The sequence below is a fragment of the Lathyrus oleraceus genome, chromosome 3, assembly GCF_024323335.1.
Source record: "Lathyrus oleraceus cultivar Zhongwan6 chromosome 3, CAAS_Psat_ZW6_1.0, whole genome shotgun sequence".
Lineage (NCBI taxonomy): Eukaryota > Viridiplantae > Streptophyta > Magnoliopsida > Fabales > Fabaceae > Lathyrus > Lathyrus oleraceus.
The window spans coordinates 246,771,013-246,787,458 of record NC_066581.1 but is presented as its reverse complement, the minus strand read 5'-3'; the positions used below and the strand labels follow the sequence as shown (position 1 = coordinate 246,787,458).

At 37.2% G+C, this 16,446-nt stretch overlaps 2 protein-coding genes across 2 annotated transcripts; one reads left to right on the top strand and one right to left on the bottom strand.

Moving 5' to 3' along the window:
* The first annotated feature begins 3,836 nt into the window (after positions 1 to 3,836).
* Positions 3,837 to 12,494, top strand: LOC127126665 (U11/U12 small nuclear ribonucleoprotein 65 kDa protein). The gene is made up of 11 exons (XM_051055623.1): positions 3,837 to 4,336; positions 4,526 to 4,597; positions 4,758 to 4,985; positions 5,460 to 5,541; positions 5,665 to 5,841; positions 6,146 to 6,310; positions 6,400 to 6,570; positions 7,513 to 7,600; positions 7,781 to 7,839; positions 8,482 to 8,547; positions 11,777 to 12,494. Exons 2-11 carry the CDS (start codon positions 4,563 to 4,565, stop codon positions 11,858 to 11,860), a joined length of 1,155 nt encoding a protein of 384 aa, XP_050911580.1. The 5' UTR covers positions 3,837 to 4,336; positions 4,526 to 4,562; the 3' UTR covers positions 11,861 to 12,494.
* A 129-nt stretch (positions 12,495 to 12,623) lies between these two features.
* LOC127126666 (uncharacterized) lies at positions 12,624 to 13,588 on the bottom strand. The gene is made up of 2 exons (XM_051055624.1): positions 13,361 to 13,588; positions 12,624 to 13,272 (listed from the first exon to the last, which is right to left on the bottom strand). The coding sequence occupies exons 1-2, from the start codon at positions 13,475 to 13,477 to the stop codon at positions 12,775 to 12,777; spliced, it is 615 nt and encodes a 204-aa protein (XP_050911581.1). The 5' UTR covers positions 13,478 to 13,588; the 3' UTR covers positions 12,624 to 12,774.
* Between the last annotated feature and the right edge of the window lie 2,858 nt (positions 13,589 to 16,446).

Genomic DNA, 16,446 nt, shown 5'->3' with positions numbered 1-16,446 from the left:
CACAATGCAATAAAAATGGACTTTTAATTTGGTTACCCTTAGTATATTACTATCAACCAAAATAAAACGTGACAAAAGGTCTATATAAAACATGTCACAAATATTACAATTTCAACCTTAATCACAAAACCAACACATACACATACATATGGTGACTTGATTTGAAACCAACACACGCATACTTAAAAAAATGAAAATTTAGTTTAAGGACTTATGAAGTGTTTAGAAATTTGGCACATATATTTGAGATGTGAAAATGAGCTTAATAACAAGTGATCATAAAAATAATCATGTCTCTTAATACTTACTGATAATCAAATGGACTTTGGATTAGTGATGTAAAAAGATTTGAATCACACTTTGCAATATTAATTATGGACATGTTTATGTGAATTGGCTTTTTAAAACCAAGAGATCTCATGGATAAACCAAAATGGGCCTTGTTAACCAAAAAGTCCTAAAGTGCACATACCATCCCATGCTTCAGTAATAGCAATAAGAGACAAATGCAACAGATGTTTTCTTAAGTCAAGTACAAGGATCTCAACAGATGAAATGTCACTGAAGATTTGATGTCACTAAGGGCTGAGAAACCCTAAGATAGAGCTTATACCTTAAGATAGAGTTCATGCCTTATAACATCTTGTAGTGAATGCTGGTGAAAGATTTTTTTCTTAGCCGGACAAAATTGGGGTATGACACATTGTTCTTTCTTTTCATTGTTATTGTGTGTGTGATAACAATCTTGTTCATCAATATTGATTAAAATTCTCCATAAATTTCGGGGGATTTCCAACATCTGGTATCAAGAGCTCCGATTTAATCGATTCGTGGGAAGAAAATCACCATGGCAACAAATCATCCAAACGAACATTTTCCAGCAAATATTCTGATTCTCAAGAACAACAATTATGAGAATTGGTGCAAGCAGATAAAGGTTGTGTTCTGTTATCAAGATCTTTGGGATCTTGTGAAGGAAGGAGTAGCAACGCTTGTAGAAGCCGCGACGGATCAAGAAAAGGTTGCACATAAAGAATTGAAGAAGAAAGATTAGTAAGCTCTCTTTATAATTCATTAATGTGTTGATGTAGATAACTTTGAAAAGGTTAGTGATGCATAGTCAGCGAAAAAAGCATAGGAAATTCTGGAGAAACCGTTTGAAGGCGCGGAGAAGGTGAAAGAGGTGAGGTTACAAACTCACAAAAGGACGTATGAATTGCTTCATATGGAAGACAATGAAAGCATAACTAATTTTTTCACCAAGGTTACGAAACTGGTGAATCAAATGAAGGTATGTGGAGAAGTGTTGACATCAAGATCTGTTGTTGGAAATATCTTGAGGTCGTTGGCTCCAAAGTTCGACCACGTGGTAGTAGCCATAGAAGAGTCGAAAGATTTGTCAAAACTGACAAAGGAAGAGCTTCAAGGGACGATTGAATCTCATGAACAAAGAATGGATGAAAGAGCTACAGGAAAATCGAAGAGTGATATGGCTTTGAAGGCTCAATCAGTAAAAGAAAGAAAAGGCAAAGGAAGCTAAAATGGCTACAAAGGCAGACGAGGTTACAACAATTCGTCTGGTTGAAATCAGCAAGAAGGAAACTGGTCGAATCAGAGAAAACCCTGGAGCCAAGGCAACCAAAGAGGTGGTGTTGCAGGTAGAGGAAGAGGTTGTGGTTAAAAGTCATACAAGAGTCACATTCAGTATTACAATTGTCAAAGGTATGGTCACTATTCTAGTGATTATCCAGAAAAGCAGAAGAATCAAGAAACTTATGCAAAACTGGCGAAACATGAAGAAGAAGAGACGTTGTTGATGGTTACAACAAAAGATGAAGAGAGATTCAAGGACCAGTGATACTTGGACTCAGGATGCTCATCACACATGTCTGAAAGGAAAAATTGGTTTGACATAAAGCCCTCAATGAAGAACATGGTGATATTTGCAATGACAACACTCTAGCAGCTGAAGGTGTTGGTGATGTTATGATTATGAGGAAAGATGGCAAAAGGTCAGTAATTTCAAATGTGTTGTATATAAGAGGCTTGAAGAGTAATTTGCTTAGCATAGGGAAGTTAGTCGAAAATAACTACAGAGTGTCGATCAAAGACAAGATGATGAGAGTTCTCGACTCAAATGGAAGGCTGATCTTGAAGGCTCCAATGTCTCAGAATAGAACCTTCAAGATTGAACTAAATGTGATGGAGCATAAGGGCATTACAATAGCAGCCAGTAGAGATGAATGGATATTGCATTATAGACTTGGTCATCTCAATTTCAAAGACATCAGAGATTTGAAGAGAAGAAATATGGTTTTAGGATTACCAAAAATTGACATTCCAAACGAAGTGTGTGAAGAATGTGTGCAGGCGAAGAAGCATAAGAACAACTTCAGTAAGGATGCAGGAAGCATGTCGAAGGGAATTCTTGAAGTCATATACTCTGATGTATGTAGCCCTCTCCAAGTAGATTCGATTGGAGGGAACAAATACTTTGTTACATTCATAGATGATTTCAGACGAAATTATGGTCTTACCTAATCAAGAAGAAAAGTGAAGTGATCGAGGTATTTGCCAAGTTTAAATCTATGGTCGAAAGACAGAGCGGTCGAAAGATCAAGATTTTGAGAGCTGATGGTGGTGGAGAATATATGTCAAAAGATTTCGATTTATTATGTGTGAAAGAATGGACTGTGCATGGGGTGGTGTCACCCTACACTCCACATCAGAATGGAGTCGCAGAAAGGAAGAATAGAACCATCATGAATATGGTTAGAAGTATGTTGAAAGGAAATCATCTACCCGAAGAATTATGGGGAAAAATTGTGTTGACTCCGACATATATCCTGAACAGATGTCTGACGAAGAAGCTAGAAGGAATCACGCCAGAAGAATGTTGGTTTGGTGTCAAGCCTAGCTTGAGTCATCTGAGGGTGTTTGGATCTATAACACATAGACATGTGTCAGATCAGTTGAGAAGAAAACTTGATGACAAGTCGAGTCAGATGATCCTGATAGGATATCATTCACTAGAGGATACAAGTTGTTCGACCCAGTGAATAAGCAAGTGGTGACCAGTAGAGACATTGAAACATTCGAAGTGGATGAAAGCAATAAACGAAGAACTGAAGTAAATCGAAGTCAACAACACCTGGTCACTTGTCAAATTTCCCCAAGACAAGATGGCAATCGATGTGAAGTGGGTATACAAGGCGAAGTTGAATCCCAGAGGAGAAGTGACTCGACACAAGATGAGGCTTGTGGTGAAATGATTTCTTCAGAAAGAAGGAATCGACTTTTGCACCTGTTGAACAACTGAAAAATGTGTCCTTAATATCCCCTTAGAAGAAGAAGTTTATGTTGCCCAATTAGTTGGTTTTGTGAAACATGACAAAGAAAGAAAGGTGTACCGGCTACATAAAGCCCTGTACAGACTTAGACAAGCTTGGTGCATTTGACTTATATGCTCAAGCTTGAGGGAGAGTGTTGATATGTATTTATTCAAATGTCTCTTATTCTCTTGTATTTCAACATTAAGAATGTGTGGTTGGGCCTAACTCAACCCTACAAAATCGGTTAAAATCGGTTGGTAGAGTAAGGATTGCCCCCACTTACAAACACATGTTCAGGCCATATATTATCCGATGTGGGACTCTTAACACATATTATTTGGGGCCTTCCTGCATAGATTGCACATGGACACTAACTGCACACCTCTACAAGCCATTTGCTCATCCATAGGTAGCTTTCCATGAATAACTCTCCAGTAAATTAAAGAGGTAGAGGGAGCGATACCTTTATGCCAAATAACTTTGCCCCGGGGAACTGTGGGAGAATGGCCGGATGTATGCAAGTAGGCTTTCTTCATGTTAAACAGACCATCATTCTCAGGGCACCAAATCCTCATCTCCTGCCCTTGTCTAGCCACTTCAACATTCTGAGCGACCAGGTCCAGGCTAGGGAAGATGTTCACAAGAGCTTGAGGCAGGACTATCTTAGAGTCATAAAGAAGAGAGCTAAGCATAGTCCTCAAATGGCAATGAAATTGTTCTGGGATGTGTAAGTGCTCCACAAGAGGCTTTCCACTCCAATTATCTTGCCAAAAATTAATGTTTGTCCCTGAACCAACAAGCCAACCGGAGTTTGCTTTGAAAACATGAAACCGTTGCTTCACCCCAGTCAAGATGGAAGATGACACATGGTGCTTGATGTGCCCTCCACCTCTGTGAACTCTAGCCCTCAGAATTAAGGCCCATTGATCCTTTGAAGACGACACCCTTTCTAGACTCTTGGCCCATTACGGAGCTTCCTCTGTTCGCCTTTGTTCCGGTGGAAGGTATCATTCACCTATTTGTGCGGTTTATTTTCCAACTCATTTGTGTTCATGATCTATGAAACACGTACCCGCTAATAATTTATGAGAATGGAAGTGATTGAATTTAACCTGAACATGAAGTGTCAGTGCTACATAGTTCATGATTACTTTCAAACAATGCATAGCTTATAATTGCTTGATCTAGTGCAGGTTGAGAAATTGTGCTTTTGTGGATTTCAAAAATGACATGCTGGCATCTCAAGCACAGCGCCAACTAAATGGGTATTCATTTTTAATAACCCAATAGATGCAATTGGTTTACAAAAATAATTTGATATTGTGATATCCTTTTTAGTTATTAATTGGTTTACAAAAATATATTTTGATATTGTGATATCCATTCTTTTGATGATTGTATCTTTGTTTCCTTGGGGTTAATCAGGTTGAAATTTCTTGGTAAAGTCTTGTCAGCTGAGAAAGCTAGTAAGCCAATTGCGAATGAGGAAAAAAGCAGCGGAGCTCAGCTGGGAAAAGACTCTAATACACCAGTGGTGAAGAATGAAAATGTAACTAAACCTATTGACGGAGACACAAAATCGGGAGGCCTCCCTATTCAGGAGCCAATTGCCCATAGAGTTGGTGTTGATTATCCATTTCCTCCTCATCTTGAGTATGCTTCTAATTGTCACTTTTCAGTTGTTAGTATTTGTTGCATTTTTGTATTATATCATTGTATATCATATAATGCCTGTAATTGAGACTTGACTTGAGTCAGCCTTCTTAGCTTAGTTGTTAAGCTTTTAGTTTAACTGCCAGATGCAAATCAGGTTCCGTCAACTGTCAAGCCTTGGTAGTTTTCAGTGTTAATCTTACTAGAATTATTTTAGCAAACCACTTTTTCAACACTTTCTTTGATTCAGTGAATTTCATGCGAGTCCCCCAAAAACCTGTGCTCACCTCTCTTTTTAGTGGGATTCTCATAAAATTGTGAAAGTATTGCAAGCATTTATCATGTTTACTAGTACTACTATGTATCCTGTTATCAATCAAGGAAATTATTACATATGATTAGTTTTAGAAAAAGATTTTTAAGTTGAGTCATTATGTTCGGTTTGCCATAAGCCTAACAATGATTGTTTTTCAGGTATGCTTATCCTCCACCGGATGGAAATATACTGACCAACATCGTCAATGCTCTAATTGCTGTTCCCCGCTTTTACACTCAGGTTGGTCTGGTTTCAAATGAAGCTTCAAGGATTTATTGGTTCCTTTTACCAGCACATGTATCATTTTTTGTGTGCTCTTTTTATAACTGAACCCGTCATATTGACTGTACCTCTTTAGTATAGGTTCTACACTTGATGAACAAAATGAACATTCCTCCCCCCTTTCGTATGGCACTACCCACGCCACCATTACCTCCAGAGGTGCCAGCCCCACCTTTACCTCCTCCTCATTCTGTAACTGCGAAGCCTCAATCTGCAGATATGTCTAGTGATGAATCAGAAATGGGATCTTCAGATGAGGTAACTTCTTCACTGCTTGCTAGGGATCAAACTGAGCCTCTTTATTTTCTGGATCTTTTGTATGACAGCCTAATCTTTCTGAATTGGTATGTGACATTATGTTTTGCTTTTCATCCAGCAATATATTTATTGATGTATTCTTTACTCTAGTCTATTTTTCATGGAAAATACCTCTTCCATTGAAGCAAAATTATTATGTCAATCAATATCAAACTATAATTATATGGTGCCAATAGGAGATAGCTACGTTTTCTTGCTTTTAGTGAAATTTGATTATCAATGGAAAGTAATAAAAGCTTTTTAGGAGGATGGAGCAAGAGCAAAAAATTCTGGACGAAAGCGTGCCAGGCGTGGGGCCATTGTTGGCCCTGCTATTGATAAAGATGTGGCTCATGAGTCTGTTGGAGTAAAACCTGCCACTTTGATCCCGAAAGAAATCCCGATGATAAAAAAGAACCCCGTCTTAAAGGTATTTTCTTTTCTCAAGATTGGTAGCAGGAGCATATTAACATTGTGTTTAAGCTATTAATAATTTTATCTTTCCTTATAATTCTGCAGATCAAAATTGCTCCCAAAGCAACCCTGAATGAACATAAGGATAATGACACAAGTCCAGAGTTACAAGAGCCAGAAAAAGAGACTCTAGATCCCAACAAGTTTTTGACTCCGGAAGAATTAGAGAGAGGAAAGTTACCTCCTGAGGAAATATTATCTCTTCCAATGTTTAAGGTATGGATCTTATCTCAGCATATTAGAAGATAAAAGTTTCTAATTATAAGTTGGAAACTTAAACTTCTTTCAGGATACATTATTAATTAGTTGTATTAATTTCCTTAAGATGATCACTTGAAAGCAAGCAATGAAACTGATTAGTTTTACCGGTCTGCACTAGCATGGTTCAGTGGAGGGGAAAATCATGTTATTTACATTTTGTTTACATTCCGGAACTATCATGTCTATATATTGGAAACAAGTTTGTCAGCTTACGCCTATAAATAAATTTAGAAGTAAGCCTTGTATTTTCCGGTCTTAATCTTTAGAATCTCCCTTGATGAGTTTTTCTTAGAAAAAGACTCCTTTCAGAATGAAATATAAGCAAAAATGGACTAAATTACGTCTATTGAAAAAGGTAGTTGATCATATTTAATATGTTCAATTTCAATTAAAAAAAGTCAATTGTCCAAGTTACCCTCAGACTAATAAATTGAGTCATTATTAGAAATACAATTAGTTAAATTAAATGAAGCGTATGATTATATTAAAGAGATACTGTCATTCAATAAGAGAAAAATTGTTTATATTTGTTTTTATTTTATTCTAAGTAAAGTTAACTATTTTTGCTTATAATTCACTCTGGAGGGAATAAACTTTAGTTTCATTAGTGGAACTCTTGTTGCTGACACGTTCACTGCACCACCTTGCCACTCTTGCTGTTTCTCATCAGGGTTTCGTCCGCTGAGTTCTTGATGATGAAATGATTGATCTAATGGATCTTTGTGACTACTAGTAATATTTAAGTGCATCTGATGCACTGCATGTTCATAATAAGGACTAATACATTGGAACTGTGCATGTTTTAATAATGGTCAAATTGTTGAATTTGTGAGAGCTTCCATGGTGTACAATTGTATGTTGATGAGACTTACATTTTTGAACTGATGGATTGTGCAGAACTATACAGCAGGAAATCCTGCTTCTGTGTTGTATATTAAGAATTTGGCAAAAGATGTGATTGCTGACGATTTCTATTTTTTATTTGGTGAGTTTTCAAGACTTTTATATTTAGGCTTTGTTTAATACTTTTTTTCTCATGCAAAAATGAAATATAACTCGGTAACCTAATAAAAATATAGATGGTTTGAGATTTTCTTAGTATATATATAGTTATTGTCTGAGTGTTAATTCCACAGCTTACCTGATATTTCTTTTGTTTCTTCAGGGTCCTTCTTTGGAAGTACCGAGGCTGCTAAGTCTGGTCTTCAAGTCAAATTGATGCAGGTAAAATCTTTGATTATTTCGTAATAAACTTGTGCTCTTTTATGGTATGCAAAAATAATATATGAGGTACGGACACCTCTAGAATTAGGCATGTCGCGGTATCCGACACTTGTATGACACTCGTACGACACGTGTTGGAAAACTCAGACAAGTGTCCCAGAAAAATAGTTTTTTTCTTTGCTCCTACACTCTTTAAATCGGTGTCCAACACCTATATGACACTCATGTGACAGGTGTCCCAATTTTTTTTCTTTGCTCCGACACAACTTATATATTAAAGATGTGTAAAAGCAATGTTGATCAATGAAGGCTTAAAGATATTAAATTTTATTAGAACATTTAAAACTTTTTTCTATGGTAGATGGGATGGATAAATGACGGTCAAATATTATAATATATATAAGGATGTTAGTGTCCTAAGTTTTTTACATTAGCAGTGTCGACGAGTGTCTGGTATCTGTACTTCATAGATAATACTTAAATTTTAGTCGCTTGCTTGAAAATGGTCCATTTAAATAATAACTGGTGCAACTTGATCCATAGCGCCTATTCAACTAAACAGTATTAATGTCCCATGAAAGTCTTGTATACGGTAGCAGCATATTTGTGAGCCCAAAAGTAATAGCTAGTTTTGAATTTCAGGAAGGAAGGATGAAGGGTCAAGCTTTTTTAACATTCCCCTCCACAGAACTGGCTCATCGAGCTCTGGTATGTTTCTCACAAGTTATTGGTTTTATTTAATAAAAAATATGATTTTTTTTAGCACAAAAAGGGCAAGGCCCTTAGAGATATATTAGTGGAAAAGGGTACAAAAATGAGGGGGACTAGGCCAAAACCTCAAAACTAGCAAACTCTAAAGTTAGGCAAATCTTGTAAGTTCCTATTATAGGCATTACTTACATCATTGTGAATGCTATCCCACCACGTATAATTTCTAAGAGTTAGGCCTAAACTAACTAAAATATCTGCACAATAGTTGCCTTCCCGATAAATATGGGAGGCCAAAAAATTGATAGAAGACATGCCTAGGAGACAATTGTGCCACCTATTCCGATTTTTCCAAGGCACCAAGAGAGGATTAGAGAAAGCTTGAATAACGAGCATTGAATCCACTTCCAACCAAAAGCATTGCCAATGAGAAGCAATGGCATCCTCCAGAGAAAGAATCGCACCCATGATCTCTGCAAAAAACGCGTCACCAGCACCTAAGAAACAATAAAAAACTTCCCATGTGCATACCATTGTGATTACGAAAAATCCCCCCACACGAAGCCAAATTATCAGTCGAAGGACCATCAGAATTTCCTTTAAACCAATAACGATGAGGAGGGATCCACAACACCTCTTTAACCAACTTGGGAGTCGGAGGGACAATACTAAGCGTGAAAGCTTTAAGCAACATGAAATCAGCCATATGCACCAAAGAGAGAGGGTTGAGGACTTTTTCAGTGAGAGCTACTTGCGAATATATCCTTGAAGCCGTGATCTCCCACCTATCCAGAATATCATTAAACCTAGAGTTGTTCCTTGCCCTCCAAATACCAGAGAATATGTTTGAATAACCTGCCTCCAAAATAACTTTGGAGGTTTTCGAGCTACAGGAGTTAAGGCTAACCCAACAGTCCATGATGGAAGAAATAGGAGCAGACTTTGTGAGATTACTAAACTAGGCCCAATTCTTCTTGGCATAGCAACAGTCGGAAAAAACATGATTCACACTATTTGGGGCCTTCCTGCATAGATTGCACATGGACACTGATTGCACACCTCTACGAGCCATTTGTTCATCCGTAGGTAGCTTTCCATGAATAATTCTCCAGTAAATTAAAGAGGTAGAGGGAGGGATACCTTTATGCCAAATAACTTTGCCCCGGGGAAATGTGAGAATGGTCGGATGTATGCAAGTAGGCTTTCTTCAGGTTAAACAGACCATCATTCTCAGGGCACCAAATCCTCATCTCCTGCCTTTGTCTAGCCACTTCAACATTCTGAGCAACCAGGTCCAGGCTAGGGAAGATGTTCACAAGAGCTTGAGGCAGGACTATCTTAGAGTTATGAAGAAGAGAGCTAAGCATAGTCCTCAAATGGCAATGAAATTGTTCCGGGATGTGTAAGTGCTCCACAAGAGGCTTACCACTCCAATTATCTTCCCAAAAATTAATGTTAGTCCCTGAACCAACAAGCCAAGCGGAGTTTGCTTTGAAAATATGAAACTGTTGCTTCACCCCAGTCCAGATGGAAGATGACACATGGTGCTTGATGTGCCCTCCACCTCTGTGAACTCTAGCCCTCAGAATTAAGGCCCATTGATCCTTAGAGTTTGCAAGGTCCCAGCAGTTCTCAAACCAGCCGCCTCATTAAGAGCAATAAGAGACCTTAAGCCTAAGCCTCCAACCTCAATGCTTTGACAACAAGCCTTCCAAGCAACAGTAACTAGCTTCCTCTTAGAGGTATCTCCTGACCAAATGAAGTTCCTGGACCACCTTTCAATATCCTTGAGCAGGGCAACTGGCCAAGTGTATATCATCACAGTATGCAGCAACATGCTTTGTATCACAGTCCTCACAAGTAACACTCTTCCTGCAATTGAAAGAAATTGAGCCTTCCAAGATGACAGCTTACTCTTGATCCTGTCAATGATGGCCCGGGAAATGAGACACCTTGGGTCTGCCTCTGAATATGGGAGCCCCAAGGTACAGGAATGGCAAATGACCAATACTAAAATTCATGACAGAAGCAAGCCTATTGTGTCTCTGAGGGGTCATGGAACCTGCATACATAATAGACTTAGAGTGATTAATCCTCTTCCCAGAGCAAGCAGAGTACCTGTTAAACAACTCCTTGATTGCCTCAATGCTAGCCTTGTTGCCTTTGGAGAAAACCATAATATCGTCTGCATATAAAGTGTGCGAAGGGACAACTTGATTCATGAGCTTGATGCAGTTCTTGGAGACCAAATCAGAGAGACCCCTGCTCATGACTTCTTCAGCCAGACAAAAAAGAAGAGGTGAGAGCAGGTCTCCCTGCCTAACACCTTGCTTGCAGCTGAAGTAACCCCTAAGCTGACCATTGATACAAATGGAAATATAAGCAGACCCTAGAATGCATTTAATCCACTTGGAGAAAATAGGAAGAAATCCAAACCTCTCAATGACTCTAAACAGAAAATCCCAATTAAGAGTATCGAAGGCCTTAGTGATATCTATTTTCTTTGCGACATTCCCTCCAAAAGTTTTTTTATTGAAAAGATTGACAACCTCCGAGGTCAGTCTGATGCAGTCCCTTATTGATCTGCCCTGTATGAACGCCTTCTGCTCCTTAGAAATAATACTTGGCATTACCTTAACAAGCCTGTCAGCAAGGATTTTAGAGATGATCTTCTGCTTGAAGTTGGACACGGCAATGGGTTATAATGCTCAATACTATCTGCATTGTTATGTTTAGGAATCAGAACTACTTTGTTGGAGTTGTAAGTAGGTAGCATCCATCTATCCTTGAAGAATTGAAGAGTGGCTTCAAGAACATCCTTCTGAACGATATTCCAAAAAGTTTGGAAGAAAAAAGGTCCAAATCCGTCAGGGCCAGGTGCACTGTCCTTATCTAGACTGAAAACCGTGTGATGAACCTCCTCCAAAGTTGGAAGAATTATGAGAATGTTATTAGCTTGCTCTGCTCATTAACTAGCTGAGGGATGACCTCATCAGTCTATCTTCTTCTGTTGGCATAATTTTTTCCGCATAGTTTGCAAAATAAGAAAGTCAGTAGTCTATGTGCTATCTTTCTTTTGGAGATCATAACCACATCATATGCAGTTTGAAGTGATACTAATTTTATTATTCATAATTTTCATGAGCTCTGCTGAAAAGAGTCAATTCACCAAATTTTTCTTCTTTGTCTTATTAATGTTGTTTTTATTGCATATGAACATTGGTTGCAGAATCTAGTGAATGGACATGTATTTAAAGGCAAGCCAATGATCATTCAGTTTGGCCGGAATCCTACTGTTGCCAAAGGAACTTAAATCTATAGACATAGAAAGGATGTATTCATATGGTGTTTTAAGAACCAAGTGATTCTCCAGTGCTCGCTGTTTGATCACGTGATAGCTACCAAATTGTTAATGATGCATTCTTCATTCAATGACTGGGAAAGGACTCTGTGATAGACCTAGACCATTAGGGCATCAACGTTCACAAATATTCACGTGCATTCTCCTTGGGTGTATAGTGAACTTCAGATTAAAAAAAACCAGTTTGCATAGGAATCTATAATTCAGAACCAGATTATTTGCAAGTGGGGTTGAATATGCAGACCAAGCTTATTTATTACGAAGGAGATATTGCTATTGCCGAATGCTGCATGCAGTCTTTATTGGCACCCAAAAAAAAATGATTCACTTTTATCATACAAACATGCTGATTCTCTTGATTGTACAGAAAATATAGGGTGGCACTTAGTTCATTTTCTGATGCAGCAGTACTTTGTAGGGAACTTGCTACAGCACTTTGTCCGTCCATTTCATCGTTTCTTTCTATATTTCTTGGATATTGCATTAGGTTTACATATTTGTTTATCATAGAATTAGAGACGTTGGACTTGTGTTATTTACCTCCCTTTTCTGATAACATTTTGGTTGTAATATATAGTTTGATAAATATCTATACAGGAGTGGGAGATTGATTGAAATGCCAAATTTGCCAATTCATATGATGATATGAATCAGAACATTAGCGAAATTAAAATTTAAGAATAGAAACTTTGGTAATCAATACAACTATCAAATATAACGTAAAATCCAAGACAACACATCACAGAGCTGATTTTATCATAAGATGAGCTGCAAATTACAAAGACAAAATCTAGAAGAAACACAAGACTGGGATTAAAAAGAAACCACGCATATTCATATTATTGTTTGAGCTGACAACTTATTAGCTAGCATATATTTGAGGATTTGAAATCACTTTCATCACTTGGTGATTCCTTTTTCCAAAAAGCATACGACGCCATAAAAAATCCAGCGAGTAATATAACGCAAATTTCAAGGATTGAGTTAGCAGATTGAAGATGCATCAAAACAAGCCAAACGATAAGCATAGCTTTCTGCATAGGGGTGAATACTGCACCAACGAGAATTATTACAGCCACAGAACAAACAAACACCATAGAACAAAACAAGCTCAACAAGGACATCCATATGGAAAGGCGGTGAATATGTTGTTTTTGGTGGGAAAATAGGCAGCTCCATATATTGTAGAGAAGACCAATAAAAACAACACTTGAGACTAAAAAAGATGAACAACTTCGTAGAATATCCTTGCGTAAGTCCTGTTCTGAAATTAATTTGTGTAAGCGAGGAGCAACATATGATTCATTATTATCCGACAGGGAGGACAATTTGTTCAAATCACTGGGGAAATCAAAATCAACCTCCTGCATCGCAAGAAACAAACATGTAAATAATATAAATCCGAAATCAGTTTCAGAATGGAACGAAACAAATACAAGTAAGATAAGTTACCGGAATATGTAAGAGCACATCATGAGGATCTGTTTTGTGAAGGGATAAATCGACGTTCGTACAGATCGGTTGGTCGTCGTCTTCAAGCTTGTTGTCATGTGGAATTTGAAGACCCATTTTGAGCGTAAAAGATGAAATTGAGTGAGTAGTTATTGTTTTAATTTCCACAACAAAGGAAAATTCTCAATGGGAAACGAATATTTTATTGAAATGTGTAATAGAAAGAAAAAAAAGTTGGAATTCAAGTAAAAGCGCGTTACAGGAAAATTTTATTTTGGTGGAATGGTAGAGGGAATTTTTTACTCAAATAATTCTATTTTATAAAAGTATTTATAAAATAATCTATTATTTTAAAATTAAATTATCTTATTTTCAAATAAAAAAAATTGAAACGCAGTGGTGACATCAGTTGAACTAACGATTATTTCTATAGTTTCAGTGGTGGCGGCAATTTGATTGACGTTTGTATATGACGTTCTAAGCTCAATTGACGCTAGTGTACATGATTTCAATGGTAACGCCAATTCATCTAGCGTCAGGGCATATTGTGTTTTTTTTAGTATAAATAGAGGTGTATTCTACCATTTACTCCACATCTCTTTTCATATTCTTTTTTTTTCTTCATTAGATTTATCATGATTGTTAAAAGAGGTGGATGTATGTTATTCGACAACAAAACCTCAAATGAAAATGCGTTTTTGAAACATCCAAAGTTTTGAGTATCTTGAAAGGAGTTTGAAAAGCTGGTTAGACAAAGAGATTAATGACAAGGAAAGAATTAGAAGTATCGAGAGGCTTGTTTTATACATCTCAATTGCATATGACAATGATGTTAGGGATATGATGTCTGTATCAAATAATATTATTTTGATTGTTGTAATCTCTTAGACATGTTATGGTGCTAAGTCTTTTTTATTTGTTATTTGTGTTGTTGTGTTAGGCATGTTTATGTTCGTGTGTTGTTTGTTTTATGGGTGTTTATGTTATTTTTGTTGTAACCAAAAGTTGCTAAATACCAAGGTTACAAAAATTTAAAGAAAAAAAATGATCATGTAGAACTTGCTCCAACATTGGGATTGTGTCTGGGCTGACGACAATATACCACATAATCTTACCATTTTATCAACCATATCCATTTCTGTTCTAATACGCGTGTTGTTGGGCCGATCATTTTTCTTCTGTCGTATATTTTCCTTGTGTCAAATTATATCCCCTTGATATGTAGGTCAATAATCTTTCATTGCTACCACCGAGAAACTACTATTGTCCATATTAAATACATTTATGATTTTGTAAACATTGGATAGATGTTTGGAAGCGTCCTCACGAGCACATGAACATGTCGCAATGACATGGGAGCAAGGCCTACGGAAGGCTTGAAACTTGTCATAGTCACACCAACCTCTATTTAGTTGGATCTGATAGTCAGCATTCGGCATCCCCTTATTGTGGTCCATTGTTTCCTTTACACTTAAAGTGTGTCTATGGCGGTCAAAGACTGTAATCGCATGTGTGCTAGATTTAATAGTTTCCTCCTTCACCACTTTCATGCATCTTTCACTGAATAATTGCCCTTACCGTAACACTGAACTCCATTTTTCGCCTCTGGTTGCGAAAAGTGATCCCAATCTAAAATAGGTCAATCTCACCAACGCGGTTATTGGTAGGTTTATAATTCCTTTGAAGACATCGTTCATGGATTCAACAAGGTTTGTTTTCATGTGTGCCTATCGACGTCCTTCATCAAATTCCCTTATCTGTTTCTCCAATGGAATGTTATCCATCCACCTTAATGCATCCGCATTTGACAATCTAATTTTCTCACGGTAGTGTCAGAATGATGGTTGAGTTAAAGCATACCCTACATTCACAATTTTTTTCTGAAGGTTCTTGTCTTTCATTTCCCGCATGAAATTTTGTACAATATGTCTAATGCATCAGACATGGCTAGAAGGAGGATTTTGCCATCCGTTCTCAGGACTATTGTACGCACTCTCAATAGATGCATGTATGTCTAAAACCAAACAGAGGTTAGGTTGTGGAGCAACATGTGTTTTAAGATTCTTGACAAAGAAACTCCAACCACTAAAAGTCTCACCTTCAGCCAAAGCGGAGGCAATTGAAAAGATATTAATGTTGATGTCTTATGCCACTGCCATAAGTTATGTGCCATTGCATTTCCCGTAAAGCCATATTCCATAAATTTATAGAATAGGTTTACAGAACGTAAAACCTTTAATGCATGGTTGAAACGACCAAAAGAGTCGATGAAATATTCTATTTCCACTAACACAAGTTTTGTCTGACGTATATGTCGGCAGTGTCTCCAAAATTATAATACTTAGACTAACAAGAATTTTTAAAGGAATTAATAGAAAAAACAACTGGAAATGCTGAATAATGTGATTTAAATGACAATGAAATTAAATTAAATGAAACAAGAATCGAGAAGGTAAAACTTAGAAACTTTGCATTGAAAGTAAATAATGGTAATTCATTTGATCTTACATTCTCTCAGCAATTCGCTTATTTATCTATACGCTGATACTTTGAGTTTTTAGTGAGATTTCTGTAAAATAAATGAACACCCCCCGAATTCAACATAATGAACTCCTATATATACAAGTATGAAATAACTACTCCTAATGTTTCTATCTTCAGAATACGTCATGTAAACTCCTGTATGCAGCACGTTTCTGTGCTTTCCCCACGTGTCTCTTCAGAAGGAAACCTACAGGAAGTTATTGATATTTGAATGTAACATTGCACGCCTAAATAATCACCATATTGACCACTTCGCCGCTGTCGCAAGGACTGAGTGGTCGATATTTCCACATGGTCGAAATATCTCTTATAACATCCGAAATTTTTTATCCTGGTTGAACCAAGACGTCTTCGACTCTGCCATTGTTTGCTGAGGTTTTTCTTTTGTTGAAAATCCCAAATAACATATATGTGGTATAATCAGTAGAATTTTCCATGTGAAATTTTTTGATAGCTCGCACATAGTCTTCTTTTGTGAGGAAACTATCTCTCACTTTTAATTTGCCCTCTGGCCGCATATACAGGTTGTAAAAAATATCAGA

Excerpts from the sequence above, each read along its gene's own strand:
- LOC127126665 (XM_051055623.1), top strand. The coding sequence starts at position 4,563 with ATGCTGGCATCTCAAGCACAGCGCCAACTAAATGG. Across the intron at positions 5,842-6,145 it reads AAATGGGATCTTCAGATGAG|GAGGATGGAGCAAGAGCAAA; the intron begins GTAACTTCTTCA and ends AAAGCTTTTTAG. Across the intron at positions 6,311-6,399 it reads AAAAGAACCCCGTCTTAAAG|ATCAAAATTGCTCCCAAAGC; the intron begins GTATTTTCTTTT and ends ATAATTCTGCAG.
- LOC127126666 (XM_051055624.1), bottom strand. The coding sequence starts at position 13,477 with ATGGGTCTTCAAATTCCACATGACAACAAGCTTGAAGACGACGACCAA. Across the intron at positions 13,273-13,360 it reads ATGTGCTCTTACATATTCCG|GAGGTTGATTTTGATTTCCC; the intron begins GTAACTTATCTT and ends CTTGCGATGCAG.